The sequence below is a fragment of the Epargyreus clarus genome, unplaced genomic scaffold (assembly GCF_041222505.1).
Source record: "Epargyreus clarus isolate Ecla_fem2 unplaced genomic scaffold, WU_Ecla_fem_2.2 ptg000018l, whole genome shotgun sequence".
Lineage (NCBI taxonomy): Eukaryota > Metazoa > Arthropoda > Insecta > Lepidoptera > Hesperiidae > Epargyreus > Epargyreus clarus.
Window position 1 is genome coordinate 4,259,643 of NW_027332226.1, and position 17,636 is coordinate 4,277,278.

The following is a 17,636-nucleotide window of genomic DNA, read 5'->3' on the forward strand; positions in this document are numbered from 1 at the left end:
CTAATTCCAATCAAAAATATAGATAGCAAAAATTTACCCGATTTTAAATTGTTACATTTTCCATCCACAAATATAGGCCACAGATGCATTGCCTTTTTAAGACTAAATTGTAGTGCCACGATACACAGACAGCCAGCACTTCACAATGCTAGTATAACCCTGGAATGGGCGTAAAGTCATGCTTCCGAAGCCGAATTACTATGGGACCTATTAAATATCCATGTTGTTACATCACAGAAGTTATCAGAAAAAGTAAAATGCTAAATACATATTAATAAATGCAAATAAGACTTATTATCAAGTACAGTTCTTGTTTATTACATAATAACTACATAATAATAATGACCTACTTTTACCACTACCCAATTATGGCTTTGTCATGCTATTAAAACAATGACAACTATTGATCCTAAATGTAAATATAAGTGTTAATTCAATGCAAGTAATTATATTGTAAATCTTCTATTCCTAATACAAACACTACAAAGACTACTACAGTAGAATATACCTAATAATTTATATTTTATATATTTCTTTCTGGTAATTGGGTAATTTATCTTTGAGGCATGTTTTATGGTCAATAAATACGATAAATTCGCGTGTAAAAAGACTTTAATAGCATTTTCGTGCTCAATACAATATAATTTAAATACATACTCTTTTTCCTATACCTCATGCAGTTTTGTATAACGAAATTTCCTGCTGAAGGCTGTAACATGTGTATAACATTAATAAGATTACAAAATCTAGCCTATTATTGCTTTGATATCAGCTGAGTTTATCAACACTTAACAAATGATATTTTCATTACATATCACTACAATGATTGCATAAAGCTTTAAATATCAAGCATGTAACAAACTGATATTTGTTTAAGAAACCTGTATCTACACCCAATTGTTTACTTTTATTTACTACATATTATCTTAGCTTACAAGTGAAATACATACAAAATGTAACAAACAACATATACATATTTTTTCTCAATAGAATTTTCTATACAATAATATCATAATTTCTTAACAAAACATATTTATGCCCCTATGTGGATGCTCCAACTATATGTTACATAATCAATCTTTACAAACGTCCAAAGCATCCTGCTTTTCTTCAGCCAGCTCCTTGCCAGTGGCATCCAGCATTTGGCGAGCAAAGTCAGAGATAGTAAGACCCTCAACAATCTTCCATTTCCCATTAGTAACAGTGACTGGGAATGAGAACACTACATCGGGTGGGGTACCATATGATCCGTCAGACACAACACCCATGCTCACCCAGCGGTCACCGGTGCCCAAGAACCAGTCCCGCATGTGGTCAGATGCTGCTTTCGCAGCGGAGAGAGCAGAAGACATTTTCCTAGCAGCTATAACTGCTGCGCCACGCTTTTGAACAGTTGAGACAAATGTCGTTTTCAGGTAGTTGTCATCATTGATTGCAGCTGGCACTGGCTTGTCAGCACCTCCAATCTTGGCAATAGCATTGGAGGCATCAGGGAACTGTGTTGAAGAGTGGTTGCCCCAAATAATTACATTCTTAACATCCTTGACAGGAATACCGAGTTTAGCTGCCAATTGGGACTGGGCACGGTTCTGATCCAAACGAGTCATGGCAGTAAAATTTTCCTTAGGAATGGAAGGAGCATATTTGGAGCAGATAAGCGCGTTAGTGTTAGCAGGGTTACCAACTACCAATATCTTGACGTCCTTACGGGCCACTTTGTCAAGGGCCTGGCCCTGTTCCTTGAAAATGCGTACATTAGCTGAAAGCAGATCTTTTCTTTCCATTCCTTCTCTCCTGGGCATGGCGCCGACGAGGAAGGCTGCAGCGACATCCTTGAAGGCCTCTTCGGGGTTAGCGGTGGGAAGAACACCAGCTAGCAAAGGCAACGCACAGTCAGCTAACTCCATGACAACACCTTCTAAGACACCCATCATGGGGGCTATGTCCAGAAGATGGAGGAAGACAGGTTGCTCAGGGCCGAACACTGCGCCAGACGCAACCTGGTACACTAAAGAGTAGGCGATCTGACCAGCCGCTCCAGTGATAACAACTCTGATTGGAGCCGCCTGAAAGTCAAAAAATGTCTAATAAGAGATTTAAACACATGGCAACAGTATCAACCAAAAGGAACAAACGTATCTCAATGTGTGACGTCAAGAGGTCACATAAAAAATAGGGTAGACAAAAAACATTTAGAAAACGTCTAGATCGTTTGGAAAATCTATTATCGTAATAACAACGGTAATAAATACTTTACCATTTCTAGAGGTCTAATGATTGTAGTGTTCAAATTATCAACTTCTTTACTAGATCCACAACATAAGCATGCCATGGCAATGTTAATAATGAATTCTTTGATAAATCGCTATCATTAATTGATAATCCTAATATGAACGTGAACATTATTATCATTCGAATTGTATATGACGTGCTTTTATCTCTTTTGTCAATTTGAAAGAATTTTATTGAGATTTACAATTTAACTCTAAGCGGTAAGGTCAAATCAAAGTCACTGGACTGGAGAAAAAAAATACTAACTTACCATTTTGTCAAACAGCTAATCACAAATTCAAATCTTGAATGTAAAAACGATGTGTGAAATGTTTAACTACACCGGCCGGTTGATAAACGATAGAACAATTTATTAAACCGCCGGCCACAAGTTTGTCTCCCTCCAGAAATTCTGTTCTATCTGCTTCCTTTGCTCTTATGATGTAACCACAGACTATACGTAATAACAAGAATGTGCTAGCTTTTATTATAATAATTATGTAGTGTTATCGAGTAAACAAGTTACAATCTTGCACACGTTACAATATAACAAAAAGACACCAACTATTTATATCGTAATGTAATGTAAGTTGTGTGCCAAAAAATATAGTGTCATGCATCGATATACTACTAATAAAGACGTAGATGAGTCATACACGTTCGAAATTTGGCACATGATTCATGGGCTAATTGGCCTATGACAACTTAGTCACGGGCCGCGCGCCTCTCAGAATGGTCGTGTCTATGTCAAAGTTTCTGTGTTGAAAAGTGATTAAAAATGCCGTCTTGTGTCATGATATTTTGCACAAACTACAGCGGAAAAATCACCCAAGGTGGTGGAATCACTTATAATTCGTAAGTATTTCAATTTCAAGAAGTTATTATCGATTTTTCAATAATTCAAATTAAATTTAGCGTAAATATATGTCACAGATAATAGAGCGAATAAAAAGATGGGCATATTACTAAGTGTAAAAGAGAAGCGTTATGAATTGTGCGTATCCATGTATCATAGATTAAATTAATAAATAGTCCAGAAGGTACATTATTGGTATATATATCGTAAGAAACTACACAAATCATTTACTAATTTGAAAGTTATATTTATTAATTTGATGTTTAAGTCGATATTTTTTCTAATACTATTTCTGTGTAGTGATTGTATTTCTGTGTATGTTTTAGGTTCCCATTAAATGAAATAGGGCGACTAAAGTGGTTGGACATTGTTCGCAAGGAAAGAAGGGAAGACGATTCGCATCCAAATTATTAGAGTCGGACTTGCTCTGAACATACCATGGACGATGATAATTATTAAATCTTACAAAACCAAAGAATTTATTTTTTATTTTGCCTGCATCCAAAAATCATACTAGTAGTTAATCATAAAACACTCTTGAACACCCTTCTCCATTCCATGCAACATTCACGCAGAGACACGCACTGAATTACGTATTTTTCCCTTAATACTAATACCATATTAAATTAATGCATATACGAATTTATTCTCTCTATACCAAGCACATTATAGGTAGCTATTCAATTAATTCATATAGACGGATCAGACTTAAACTCATCTTTAACGAATAGTCATCATGATTGCCACGCATAAAGTTATATGTTTATCCTTTTTTTTGCATATTCAGTTAGACGTGCCGTGTTAGAGCACCTAATATGCCTTTTTTTTTGTTATCGAAGGGGAAACCTTCAAAAGGTACCCGACAACGTGGGAGCGACGCCGGGTTATGTGGGATTTTTACCGCACTAAAACCCCGTCGGTGGCCGTCCTCTGCCCTGCGTAGAGGGCTCCGGGATCTCCAAAGGAACACAACCGGAGTCCTCTTAGCGCGTTGCCCCGTCGGGCTCCGCCCAGGCGAGCTTGACGCTCGCCACACCATCTGGTGTGTACGACGGTATGCGACCACACATACCGTCGTCCTTCCCGGGGCCGCTGGCCGGGCGGTTCGAGCTCCCACTCTTGCCGCCCGCAACCCCGGAAGCCCCCTTTTAGGCGCCTCTTACGACAGGCAGGGGATACCGTAGCCCTATTCTAGTCCCGGAACTACAGGGACAACCTAATATGCCTAGGGCTCGAAATGAAAGAAGTGGACTGTATTTTAACTGTTTAATTGGGATCGGTTACAAATTATCGCGAGCGTCCGTCTCTGCCCACCGCCGTAGGCCAAGTGGTCGAGGAGTGGGGCGACTGGCCGCGCGCCGCGGATGCCGCCGCCGGCGCACCTATCGCCCGCACATTAAGAGGCGAACATGCCGTCCTACTTGCTCCTCTTGACTATTTATTAGTGTGTTGTTTAAATATAATATTTATAAAGTAGTGTGTATTTCTCCCGATGAGTGCCACTAACAAGCGCCGATTGTTTTGTTAGTAACCTATCTACGTCTTTATTAGTAGTATATCTATGAACTTGATAAACAATCTTTGTATAGCCAGAAATTTTTCGCTTCTTCTCCATATCGAAACACCTTGTGAAGTGGTGGTAGATGCAATTACATTAATAAAGAACCTATTTTGAATAAAAAATTGATTATATTTTTAAATTGTCTATTTTAAACCAATCGATCTGTATAGATACATTATTTAAAGATAAAATAGAATAAACCATAAAATCTACATATTTTGTATCAGACTTTTAAATTATATATTTATATTATAATAAATTATTTAGTTAAAATGTACTATAAAATTTCTACGTAAACGGCGCACTAAAACATATCAACAGTTTTGTATATTTTTTACCTTCTGTCCCATTATTTCTTTGTCTTTGACAAGCATGCGGATCAATGGATAAGTGACCATATGTCCTGTTTTGAACGGTACAGTCCCTTTTTTCGATGCTTCGTCCCGTTGTCTCCGAAAAGAACCTCGGGACACATAATTGGTCCGTTTTCCCAAATAAAAGTAATGATAACTAAATATTAAAATCCATAAATTTAAAATAACAATGTTTTAAAAGCAAATTTCTGCCATCTTGAATTATTAGTAACGTTTAATTAAGTAACTTCTAATTAAATAACAATAAATAGTAAAATTGTGAAAAAAGCATGGGGTGCTCCATTTATCAGTTTTCGAAAAGCGCCCCACACTTTTTCCTCAATTATACTATTTACTGTTCCTTAAATAATCCTTAGATTGAAAATTATTTTCTACTTTTTAGTTGATTTTATCATAATAACGTGTTTTTAGTTTTTTAAACCATATTTTTTCAAATAAAAAGTAGTTGACATAAAAAAATCGATGTCCCGTTTTGACTGAAGTAATCATTGGTCACTATATTCCATGGTCAATATTTACGTTAGCGTACACTTTAAACGCAATGTCAAACACTAGTTGTCTTTTTTTATCACATTGTTCTAATAGCTCTGTCCCTTAGAGAATATTTGTCTAAGTAGTGAAAGGTAAGTAAAATAAAAAACGTGCATGTGTGCTATCAATGGAGTTTCGCTCAAGTTTTCGGTCAAGTTAGTACGGGTATAACCTGTCTATAAGTATAAAATGTCATTGGTGTCATGTATTTCGTTGAATATATGAAGTACATGTGCTTTTTAGTACTATTTTGTAATGTATAAAAATTTCTTTATAAGGGAAATGACATATGGATACTCAAAAAATATATGAACACATTAGAATTATAATCATCCATTCTTATATTTTCATTTACAAATATGCTTGTTACAAGACCGCTGTAAATTATAAAACGAAAATATTTTAATTTATTCATTAATTCCATATTTTAATATAGCCTTACACTTTATTATTAATGATTATAAAAATAGTTATAACAATTTTAAGATATTAAAATATATCGTTTCACGTTTGTCTATGGTACGTCGTACACGATGTATCGTAGCGATTGTAATTTCGGATCATACGACATCACTATATCCAAACGTCCTAGTAATCATGAAGTTATAGGTAAATATGGAGAACACACTTCGAATACCTACTTGAAGCAAAACCTATGTATCACCATCTCGCTCTCTGTGGGCAGACCCTCTCTGTCTAAGTAGGGTAACCTTTATTTATTTTTTCCAGGACATAGCTATAATTGTTGCTGTCCATTTATAGGTTTACAATAATATTTATATAATTATCTACATCTCATTATTACTAAGACCGAGCCCCTAAAGATTATAATATAGATCATGATAATTATGCATGCGTATAGTAAATTATGAAAGAAGCTGTTTGTTAAAGTGTGAAAGTTTAGATGTTTCTGGGTTTGTAAATTTGGCTGTTTGTCATTAGTCTAATCACGCAGAAAGTGCTGGGTCGACATGGACAGAATTTTTCGCGGAAATAGATCATGACCAGGACATAGGTTTAGTTACCGCGGCAATACGAAATGAATGACTGAGATCTGTGCGGGCGCGAGAAATAGACATCATTGTACACATCATTTTACAACAACTGGTACTAAGAGACCAACCCAGAAATTGCGAAAAAGAAATCAGATGTTTCGTTAATTTTGTTGAATAATGTAACATAATAAACAGCTATTTTTTTTACAAATTTCTGGGTTAGTCAGTGTTAAGGAGCAGGAGTGGTAAGGAGGGTGTTAAGGTGTTTTTTAACTCGTGTGCTATTTTTAATATTACGTATATATATTATACGGGAATATAATAGGAACGGCAATATATAAAAAAAAAACAAAAACACTTTCCAAATTAAAATCATATATTATATATTTTTTTATTTATTATAAATGACTAAATATGATTGTTCTGTGTAGTTTCTGTCTCTTACCACGTAAATCTCGGAAAATATTTTCTTTGTGGCTCTTTAAGTGAGCACGTATACGCATTAAAAAAAACGAATAAGCTAATTGTTTAACTATCTTAGTTTCATGCAAATCATTACATTGAATGGAGTCCGTGATCGGATGGTTAAACATTTCCTGCAACAGAGGAGTAAAATATTGTGATACGACATTGATTAATTTGTTTTCTATGTTATTTTCTCCAAGTTGGCCCATCAATTTAGCTCGTTGAAAAATTTTGTCACAATATTTTACAATTTTGTAAGCTGCTACCGAAGGAAAATAAAGTTTGCCTCGGTTCACAAATGACGTAAATGAATTAAATTTATTTATAATCAAAGAATATGAATGATCTGTTGGCGGATTTTTAAGTGTTACTAAAGCATTATAACAATGTTCACAAGAAACGCGGGTAAAAATTTGTTTTACAATGTAACCAGTTATATAATATAAAATATTTTCCTGGTATGGACTAGTATGAAATGCGTCTAAATTTTGAAACACATTTTCAACATCTTCTTGATAGTCAGGTTCATCCCGAGGTAGAAACAAACTTTTCGGTTTATTGAAATCGAAGATGTGTGAAGTCTCAAAGCCATTTTCTACGCAGTTGGCATTGATACTCGGTTGAATAGAATGTCTGAATGTCTGAACAACTCCCTGACATTGTGTTTTACTGATATGGTCTTCAAATTTGCAGCCAGCATGTTTAACTCCCGTTTCCTTATGTGGAGAATTATTTTTATAAATAGTAGAACTAGTGCTTGGTACAGCCAGAGCAGCTGTTTGCACCATAGACTCTTCATGTAATGTACTTGCTGTCTGAAAATGATAATATGGTTATGTATTTTACAAAATGTTGCCTTGTCATCATTAAACTTGAACTACCATTATTTCTAAATACTTATGTATAAGTAAAGGAAAGGGAAACTTACAGTTACCTTGTCAAGATTGCTTATATTTCCAAGAACTTCCCGACACTGTATTTTACTGATATGGTCTTCAACATTGCAGCCAGCACGTTTAACTCCCATTTCCTTATGTGGAGAATTACTTTTATAAATAGTAGAACTAGTGCTTGGTACAGCCAAAGCAGCTGTTGGCACCATAGACTCTTCATGTAATGTACTTGCTGTCTGAAAATGATAATATGGTTATGTATTTTACAAAATGTTGCCTTGTCATCATTAAACTTGAACTACCATTATTTCTAAATACTTATGTATAAGTAAAGGAAAGGGAAACTTACAGTTACCTTGTCAAGATTGCTTATATTTCCAAGAACTTCCCGACACTGTATTTTACTGATATGGTCTTCAACATTGCAGCCAGCACATTTAACTCCCATTTCCTTATGTGGAGAATTACTTTTATAAATAGTAGAACTAGTGCTTGGTACAGCCAAAGCAGCTGTTGGCACCATAGACTCTTCATGTAATGTACTTGATGTCTGAAAATTATAATATGATTATGTATTTTACAAAATGTTGCCTTTTGACATAATTATATTTGAACTACCATTATTTATAAATACTTATGTATATGTAATATAGGTAATTAAACTAAGTGACATTTTTACCTTGACTGGTGATATTATTTGTTGATTTAATAATATAGTAGGAACTGCTGTTGATTTTAATCGTCTTGTTTTTAAATCATAATCTGTTTCTTGAAAATGCAAATTGCAAATCCTTGCGCTTTTATAGAACTTCATTTTCAATGGTACAATGGATAGCCACAATTTTCTTCGAGTATCATTTTGAGGAAATCTAAAAAAATAACATATTTATGATTTTAATGTTAACTTATTAACATATCAGAATAGTTATAAATAAAAATTTAATAAAAAGTAATATAAATAGTTATAATAATATATCAATCAATCTGCCTAGCCTTTACCCAACTATCTTGGGGTCGGCTTCCAGTCTAACCGGATGCAGCTGAATTGCATGGAGCGAATGCCTATCTGATCTCCACAACCCAGTAACTGGATAATACGATGCCCCTTGATAAGACTGGTTGTTAGACTTTTGGGCTTCTAACGACCCGTAATGACTGGCAAAGATCCACGATTTACAGCCGGGAGCCCGAGACCAACGGTTTAACGTGCTTGCCGAGGCCCGGAGGATTCTCGGTATGTAAAGATGGTCATGGTCACCCATCCACGGACGAACATCGGCAAGCGTAGCTTAACCTGATGGATCGACCCGTGTGGCTGGTATTACTTAGCCACGAGCTCCTTATTATATAATAAATTCAATATTATCTAAAAAAATAGTCTGCCTTAAGAATGGAGAAGAGTGTATGCAATAACTAAGTAACCTAGATAATTAGTTAAAACTGTTAAGGTCCTACGGTCTACGGAAAGTCCCAGATATATCCTCATTATGGTCACACTACTGCAATACTTCGTCATGTAAACAAAATAAATTAACTTCCAAAAAATCAATGAAATCCAATGTAAATGTATTTGATCTTGACATAGTTATCTTTTACAATTATTTTGAAAACACTGGTTAATCGATTTAGGAGGAAATTATGTGAAAATACAAAGAAATATGTTTACAATGATTCGATGTCAGAAATCAGGGTTTAAACACTTACGCGTGAAATTTTATATCACCATTTGGACACCACGTACTATCGCAACCACTCACAACACAACTTTGCACCATTTTTATTAACTATAACAATGTTTAACGCGAAAAATCTCAAACCAAGCTATGAACCGAAAAGTAAACAACCGCCATATTGCACGATTTATTTTGGCACATAGGGCCAATGTTGCCACATTACCGAATCCTTAAGAAATGGGATTATAATTCGTTGAATTGCCAACCCAGATATGCATACGTGACCTACGATTTTGGGATTTTCAATTGAACTAATCATAGTTCAAGTATTTATTTAAAGGTAAATTATTTGACAGTGTTTAACTTCTGGTTAGGCTAGTGTGGTGACTAATTCTAAGAATTTTCTAGGAGATTTAAAGAAGAAGATAGCAATACTATAGTCCACACTAGAAAGAGAGGTCGGCCCACAGAAAGCGGGATGGAGATACGTAGGTATTTGCCTCAAGATTTTGTTCTAAGTCTGGCCTCCATATTTACCTATAACTTCATGCTAGTAATCAAGTATTCATAATCTGTGTTGCAGACCAAAGACAATGAGAAGGACTCTAATCTAATGACATAACGAAATAACCTAAAATTCCCTTTCTGTTGTATGTCCCTTTGAGGTGGTGATAATTTTGTAAAAGGAAGTTCTTTTACACTGCAATCCTTTACATTCATGTTTTAATTACGCGAAATAATATCCAACATGTCGTCCTTGTTGAGATCAACGAAATTTGTACGTTATTTTACTGGTGCAGCAAGAACGCTTATCCTGAATTCGGCGAAGACCACAGAGGCTAATTCATTGATTAACCCAAAAGCTGTATGTGCCGCTAATAGGTATGTTAGAAATGCATTTAATTATTTTTATTTCACATTATTTAATTAATGTGTTTAATTTCGAAGCAGCGGTAGTCAGGTCTCCCATTGCAAACGTTTAAGTTTTGTCGCCTATTTTATTGATTTTCGAAATTGAGTGAGAACTTTGTCCACATTAAATTTGGCATGTGTACTGAATGTGGCAATTATGGAGTATAAATCGTAAAAGATTTCGTTAAATTTCGCATTAAAAAGACATGTATAGCATTTACTTACCACATTATCGTGCAATAAAGTGTATTTTTTGTTTGTATGTAGTATTCTCCTAAGAGACTATGCCACTTCGAAGAAAAAAGAGAACCTTGAACCACTGCTGCAGAGACTTAACTTGGAGGTGAAGAGGTATGGCCGGATCACCAAGCGGGACATTGACGAAGTGTTTGATGAGATTAGAGGGAAGAATGACATTACTAGTTCACAGTCGTTATTAGTTATAAGATGTTGTGGTAAGTGTAATTTTTACCTACTAAACTTACTTAACTTTTAAACTATTAACTACCAAAGTTACTAATAAGATACTATAGACAAGATGTTTAATAATTTTCCCATATAGTTCATGGTTCTTTCGACATGCTGAAAGTAAAAAGTCTTCAATCTGTCATTAAGTGGCCAATGTAACTCAGAAGACCTACTTGAGGTTTATCATTGTCAGTGTTTATATCTCTTTCTAGAGCTCATAAAAACTCCTTTTTTCAGGTCAATTGGTCCCTGAAGAATTACCAGAACAAAGGACACTTCTTGTCCAAAAAATATGGAATATTCTGTCAGAGAGGGGAGTGCCCATGGACATTTCACACTACAATGCTTTACTAAGGGTATACATAGAGAATGAGCATGACTTCTCTCCGGCTGCATTTCTCGAAGAATTAGAGAAAAAAGGAATAGAACCCAACAGGTTTGACTATACCTTCAATTAATTGTGTCATGGATTAGATATGATTTGTACTTTTTCTGGTAGCAATAAATACTGATATTAATATTAACTTTATAGGGTGACATATCAAAGATTGATGTGGCGTTACTGTCAAGATGGTGATATGGATGGTGCCTTGAATGTTCTGGAAAAAATGCGGGAACTAAAAATGCCAGTGTCCGAGCCTGTTCTAAATGCTCTGGTTATGGGCCACTCCTTCTTAGGGGACACAGAGGGGGCAAAAGTTGTAATGCAAACCATGTCGGGAGCAGGTTTACAACCAACTAACCATACATATGCATTACTGGCTTGTGGCTATGCCAAGGACGGAGATCTTGAGGGCATCAATAGTGTTATATCAGCAGCTAAGGATAAAGATATTTACTTAACTGACAAGGTAAGATCCCTTTGTTTTTGCTTATAATTAGGGTTGTAGGTTATAAATTTAATGTGTGTTTTTCTGGCCTAACCTCATTTTACTATTTATTGTTCCATTCATCTGGGAGGCCCACTCATAACCAATGTCATATACATTATAGGTATGACGACTAGACAAGAAAAAAAACCATTTAGTTAATAATTAGTGCATTATATAGATTAGTCTTCATATTCCCTCCATTTCAGGATCTCTTGGAAATAGTGGAACATCTTGCTATCAGTGGTCATGAAGACAAAGTTGATGAAATATTTCAGCATCTTCACAAAAGCTCCGGCTACAATCAGGATGTATGTAATGCAATTTTCAGGCTGCTCAACAATGGATGTGAAACTGCTGCTAAAAAAGTCATGAAAACCATGCCAAAGTCTGGTAACATTAATGATACAATGTTTAAAGGAGCATTTTATGTTAAACATTTACTTAAAGGCAATCCAACCCCTGAAAAACTCATTCAGCAATGTAGGGAATTGCAACAAGAGAATTTGGTACCGAGTGCTCTGTACATAGCTACAGAAGTATCACTACAAATGGGACACACTAAATTAGCTCAAGCATTGTTTAAGGAACTTCAGAAAGATGGATTTGAGATTAGACAACATTATTATTGGCCACTTTTGGTTCAGAAAGGAAAGGAAAAAGATGAAGAAGGCCTGTTACAACTTATTCGTGACATGAATAATGAAGGGATCATGTTGACTGGGGAAGCTCTTAGAGATTATGTTATACCATATATTATGGATAAGGAATCACCACAGAATGTGATTGTTAAACTACAAATAGCAAATATACCAGCAATACACAGTGCAAGAAATTTAATGGTAGAATTATTGGAAGCAGGTGAAATAAAAAAAGGTGCCAATATTGCCTTGCAATATCAACCAAGAGGACAGTACAACTTAGTTGCCAGACCACTTCTCATTGCATTGAATAAATCAAAGGATGTAGAATCTTTTGCAACCATTTTACATGTGATTAGTAGTAATCCAACAATAGCCCAAACTGATGAAGAGGGGTCCAAAGATGATAGCCAAATAGATGACAAAGGAGATACCAACGAAATTGGTCGTATTGTAGTGTTGGGAGTAAAAAACTTAAACAATCCAGATTTGTGTAAAAACCTTTTAGATGCAGTACTTGCCAAAGGACTTAGGATAAGTACATCTCGTGCAGAGGAAATTGAACATTTCTTGAGTAACAACATGACACCTGAGATATCAGATATTTTATCGAAATTGACATCAGCTGATCTAGAAAGAGCACCTGTTGAAACTGTTCAGCGTCGTGTTCCAAGGCAACTTAGATCGAACGATTTGGAAAAGATGCTTGAAAAGTCTAGGCGTAGTGGAGACGCTAATATTAATAGTTTACAGAAACAACTTTTCTTGGCGTATCTAAAGGAAAATAATGTTGCCAAGCTGGAACCATACCTGGAGGAACTTAAAGCATCAAACTTTGAATTAACCACAGCTGCACTTGCACAGTTATTTGAATTTTACTGTGAAAATGACCTTATATCTAAAGCCAATGAAGTCAAGGCACTGTTGCTTAATAAAGAACCTGAATTTGTTTTTAATAGGTATAAGTGCATTCTTATGGCGTATGCCTTACTTCGAGCGAATAAATACGATGAAGCTTTACAGTTCTTTATTGATAATAAACAAAGTAATGAAATTACAACCTCCAATTTCTTGGTTAATTCGAAAAGTTGGCAAATGCTCAATTATTTAGCAGAACAAAAGGAAGATGCAAAGGTAAATATTAAGAATAAAGTAAACTCAGTATGTATGAACTTTTTCAGAGTTATTTAGTATTCATTTATTTTATAATTTTTTCAGGTAAGAGAACTAACAAAGGCCTTGATCGAGAACAATTATGTGGAGCCATCAAATATTTTATTGGGGCCAAGTATCAAAGCTCATATTGTAAAAGATGATATTGAGGGTGCCCTGAACGAATTTGAATATTGCTGCAAACAATACAGATGTACTCCCTGGAAAGGGGAACTTATGAAGGCGTTGATCATGAAAGAAGATGCCGGTAAATTGCAGTGGCTGGCAGATCTCAGTACACAGGTGAATTAGTAAAAATAATTTGATTTATCATTATTAATATGTAGACATAGATACATATCTTATATAAGACATTCAGACTTTAAGTTCATTCATTGAAATTATTACCTTAAGCCCCTAAACATAACCTAGACTTAAACATAACCTAGACTTAGAATAATTTTGTTTGTTGTTTGAAAAATAATTATAAATAAATATAACGTCAATATAGAAAAGTAAGTGCAAAAATGTGCAAACTCGACTAAATAGACACAATTGAACTTTTGGAATTCGCACACAATTTAGTAATTTCTATTATTATAAAAATATATTATAAAGCTAAAGGTTTATAATAGTCAATATTTACAGTTGTATCTTTTAAAATTCGTTTTACCAACAGCACATTTTTTAAACATATAAGTTTGCTTTAATTTTATCTTAAAAAGATTATTTTAAAACTCCATTCATCCATTAGTATTTAAGAGCTGAACATAGACCTCCCCTAATCTGCGCCACTCCGATCAATCTTGAGCAGTCTGAATCCAGTGCTACCCGCCGTCCGTTTCAGGTTATCAGTCCACCTGAGGGCGGGGGGCGTCCTGTACTCTTTTTGCCGTGGTCTCCATTCGAGGACTTTTCCACCCCACTGGTAATCTGTCCTACAAACTATGTTTTAAAACTATTGACACTGTTTTCTAGATTCATGGTGAGGTGAATATCCTCCACGATTTGGTGTTAGCGTTCGTGGAATGTGGGCGGTTGCGACAAGCGCGGCGGATCTTGGAGACGCCCGGCTTGCACACCCGCCAGAAGCGCTTGCAAGACGCGTGCGAACGATATGTTGAGGTGAGTGGACTCAATTGTTAAGCCCGCTCCATATTCTTGCGAATCTTGCGAGAATCTCGCGAGAACGCGAGAAAACCCCGTTTCACATAGCCTCCACATTCTCGTTTCTCGAGCTTTTCTCGCGTTCTCGCGAGATTGTGAAGCGGGCATTAGAATTCTGTGTCTGGGTGTGTTGTGTTTCACGTCTGTCTTGTAATTTTATTGTCAGTGTTCTGGTCTCAAAATTATGGTTAGAGATGGATGGATGATGCTAAGAGAGAAGTATGGTTATTTTAATTTATATTTTATAAAAAAAATTATGCATTATTTTCAGAATGTCAGTAATAAATATTGTTATGTAATATATTTTCATCATGTATACTTTATATGATTGTAACTACTATTATTGTTGTTGTATAACTTTTGCTTTTTCTATGTTTAGGAAGGAAAATCTGAATACCTGGAGGGATTACTAGAAGCTACAAAGGAACTTTCACATATTGATCGATCGAAAATCTATTACCATCTGCTTGTGACTTACTGTACAGCAAATGAAACGGACAAGGCCTTGGGGCTGTGGACGATTCTTCAGGAGGAAGGCGAAATTCCATCTGAAAAGTTCTTGGTCTACCTTGGAGAACATCTAAAGGCTAACAATAGGGAGGTTCCCTTTGCTATTCCAGGGGTAGCTAAGCCAGTACAAGTGGAAAACAAGTCTGAAAAATCAATAGTTAAACAACAGTTGACCAAACCACAAAAGTCAGAAATAACAGTTCAAATTGAAGATTTAGTGAAGCAGGGCAATGCTCCCAAGGCATTGGACTTAGCAATTAAATCTATTCAAGAAGGTGTCATGCCGAAGTCTAATGTGCTCAAGTTCACGTTAAAAAATTTAGCAGAAGAAGGAAATGTAGAGAAGATTCAAGCACTTGGACAATACCTAAGTGATAAGACTCGCCGAGAGGTAACCTACGATGATAAGCTAACGTTAGCTATATTTAAAAGAGGTGCCGGCTCCCAACATATTGACAGTTTGATTACTTTAGTGAAAGCAGTTGACACCAATGAGGACTTAGAAGTAGCATTAAGGAAATTTCCTCGAAGCAACTCCTTAGAGATGGCTGTGCAAGATAAGGATCTGGCAAAGAAATGTAAGTTTTTAAGAAGTATACTTTGATTTTACAGAATTATTCTTTACACAAGAGATTAGTATTGTGAATTGGGTACAGATCCACACATAAGGCCACTACAAAACATGAATCTAAGACTTTTTCTAATAAATCTTTATTCCAGTCTAACATTACAAATAGCTTGTACCTTTACCTTTAACTATACTTATTTTTCTTGTCTGTATTAAAGTTATTAGATTATAGAGCGACAGAACTATTAATCAGAAAATTCATACATACAGACAAAGAACCTCCTCCTTTTTCAAAATTAGCTAAAATCTAAACATTTCAGAGATAAAAAAGATGGGTGCACGTTATGTTTATGTAAGCGCAACTTATGTTTCTATTAATTAATGTTACAGGCTATGAAGTAGCAGAAATAGCAGCATCAAGAGGACATTCCCTGCCAGCAAACTTACTCTGGATGGAATATTTATTACAGGGAATGGACAACGAAGCAAATGCTTTGTGGAATACATGTTTAAGCAATGCTAGTGTGATAGTGTTCCGAAGACTGTTACAAGAGAGCCACACCCAAAAGAAACCAGAGCTTATTGAAAAACTCATAAGCATTTTACACACAAACAAGTCTCTTTCACCAGCCTCATTAGGAAACGCATACTCCCGGTTAATTAATTACCACATATCGGACAATCATGTTGATAAAGCTCAAGAAGTATTGAAGGAGGCTATGCAGAAGGGCATTTCAAAGGAACATTTTAACAAAAACACGCTGCAACGGCTATTAGAGGCTTCGAAAGCAGCTGGGAAAAGTATTGAATTTACTATTTAAATAATCCGTATAAACTTTTCTAAACATATTCCACACTTTTTCTATTGAATCATAGGAATTTGTTATCTGCTTGCTACATTGTACAAAGCCATACTTCTTGTGTTATAATTAATCTGCATACGATAAATTATTATTAATATTGAATGTAAAGTAGAGACATTATGGTATTGCAATTAATAATAGAGAGATAGAGTTTAGTAGACTTTCACCTTTAATGTTATGTCACTGTCTATACAACTATCATCTGCAAGCTGCTAGTAACAGTTATAATTACATGTCCCCCTAATGTAGTTATTAATTTTAATTGTAATAAATTATTAGTTATTAAATGTTGTATTATTCACCTTTCATATTTATATAAATTAAATGAATTAAGAAAGTCAAATAAAATAAATGTTATTTAGAATAGAATTAGAAATTATAATCAGAAGCTTAGCGTATATTAGGCAACGAAGCGGTGCGTCCTTAGTCATCGGCTGAGTAAGACCTTGAAGTCACGAAGGATTAGAGTCTGATTTGGGTCACAGATATGTTGCTACCCCTGAGGACTAAATTGTATCTTCCGTACAACACCCTTCAAACCAGTTCTAATCTCATTAGATAGTATTAAGCGTGGTGTGGCAATAGTGCCTCCGGAACCGAACCACAAAATTTTCTGTAACATCGTAAATTACTTTAACTAAATTATTTCTTTCTTTCTTTCGTTCATATCCTACATTTACAAAGTATGTATACAGTTTTGTACTCTCAGTAAACATATATACTTTATTTTTATATTATTAAAAATATAATTATCTATGTAGGTAATGAAAATAAAAAAATAAGTATAAAATTTATGGTTTTTATTCAAATATAATAACTAAATCAATACTGGCAACTTGCATTTTAGCGTCATTTAATATTTATGAA

The 17,636-nt window shown here is 35.1% G+C and overlaps 3 protein-coding genes across 5 annotated transcripts; 1 reads left to right on the forward strand and 2 right to left on the reverse strand.

The window, feature by feature from the left end:
- Positions 1-594: 594 nt before the first annotated feature.
- On the reverse strand, positions 595-2,858 carry Mdh1 (malate dehydrogenase 1). The gene is made up of 2 exons (XM_073082488.1): positions 2,543-2,858; positions 595-2,066 (listed from the first exon to the last, which is right to left on the reverse strand). The coding sequence occupies exons 1-2, from the start codon at positions 2,543-2,545 to the stop codon at positions 1,074-1,076; spliced, it is 996 nt and encodes a 331-aa protein (XP_072938589.1). The 5' UTR covers positions 2,546-2,858; the 3' UTR covers positions 595-1,073.
- Positions 2,859-6,946: 4,088 nt separating this feature from the next.
- Positions 6,947-10,175, reverse strand: LOC140749857 (uncharacterized). Of its 3 annotated transcripts, none has more exons than XM_073083081.1 (5): positions 9,651-10,175; positions 8,626-8,815; positions 8,302-8,496; positions 7,982-8,182; positions 6,947-7,868 (listed from the first exon to the last, which is right to left on the reverse strand). In XM_073083081.1, exons 1-5 carry the CDS (start codon positions 9,719-9,721, stop codon positions 6,987-6,989), a joined length of 1,539 nt encoding a protein of 512 aa, XP_072939182.1. In that variant the 5' UTR covers positions 9,722-10,175; the 3' UTR covers positions 6,947-6,986. The 3 variants fall into 3 exon arrangements, with proteins under 3 accessions (XP_072939182.1, XP_072939183.1, XP_072939181.1); XM_073083082.1 differs by having other exon boundaries at positions 7,988-8,182; positions 8,296-8,496; XM_073083080.1 differs by having other exon boundaries at positions 8,296-8,496.
- Positions 10,176-10,204: 29 nt separating this feature from the next.
- On the forward strand, positions 10,205-17,056 carry bsf (bicoid stability factor). The gene is made up of 9 exons (XM_073083078.1): positions 10,205-10,501; positions 10,799-10,986; positions 11,237-11,435; positions 11,532-11,850; positions 12,078-13,643; positions 13,728-13,964; positions 14,640-14,786; positions 15,208-15,916; positions 16,297-17,056. The coding sequence occupies exons 1-9, from the start codon at positions 10,368-10,370 to the stop codon at positions 16,725-16,727; spliced, it is 3,930 nt and encodes a 1,309-aa protein (XP_072939179.1). The 5' UTR covers positions 10,205-10,367; the 3' UTR covers positions 16,728-17,056.
- Positions 17,057-17,636: the final 580 nt, after the last annotated feature.

Bases quoted from the DNA above. Each gene is read 5' to 3' on its own strand.
- LOC140749857 (XM_073083080.1), bottom strand. From the start codon at position 9,721: ATGGTGCAAAGTTGTGTTGTGAGTGGTTGCGATAGTACGTGGTGTCCA. The intron at 8,816-9,650 runs GTAAGTGTTTAA...TTATTTTTTTAG, and splicing joins GGTGATATAAAATTTCACGC to ATTTCCTCAAAATGATACTC. The intron at 8,497-8,625 runs GTAAAAATGTCA...TATAATTTTCAG, and splicing joins AAATAATATCACCAGTCAAG to ACATCAAGTACATTACATGA.
- bsf (XM_073083078.1), top strand. From the start codon at position 10,368: ATGTCGTCCTTGTTGAGATCAACGAAATTTGTACGTTATTTTACTGGT. The intron at 10,502-10,798 runs GTATGTTAGAAA...GTTTGTATGTAG, and splicing joins GCTGTATGTGCCGCTAATAG to TATTCTCCTAAGAGACTATG. The intron at 13,644-13,727 runs GTAAATATTAAG...TAATTTTTTCAG, and splicing joins AACAAAAGGAAGATGCAAAG to GTAAGAGAACTAACAAAGGC.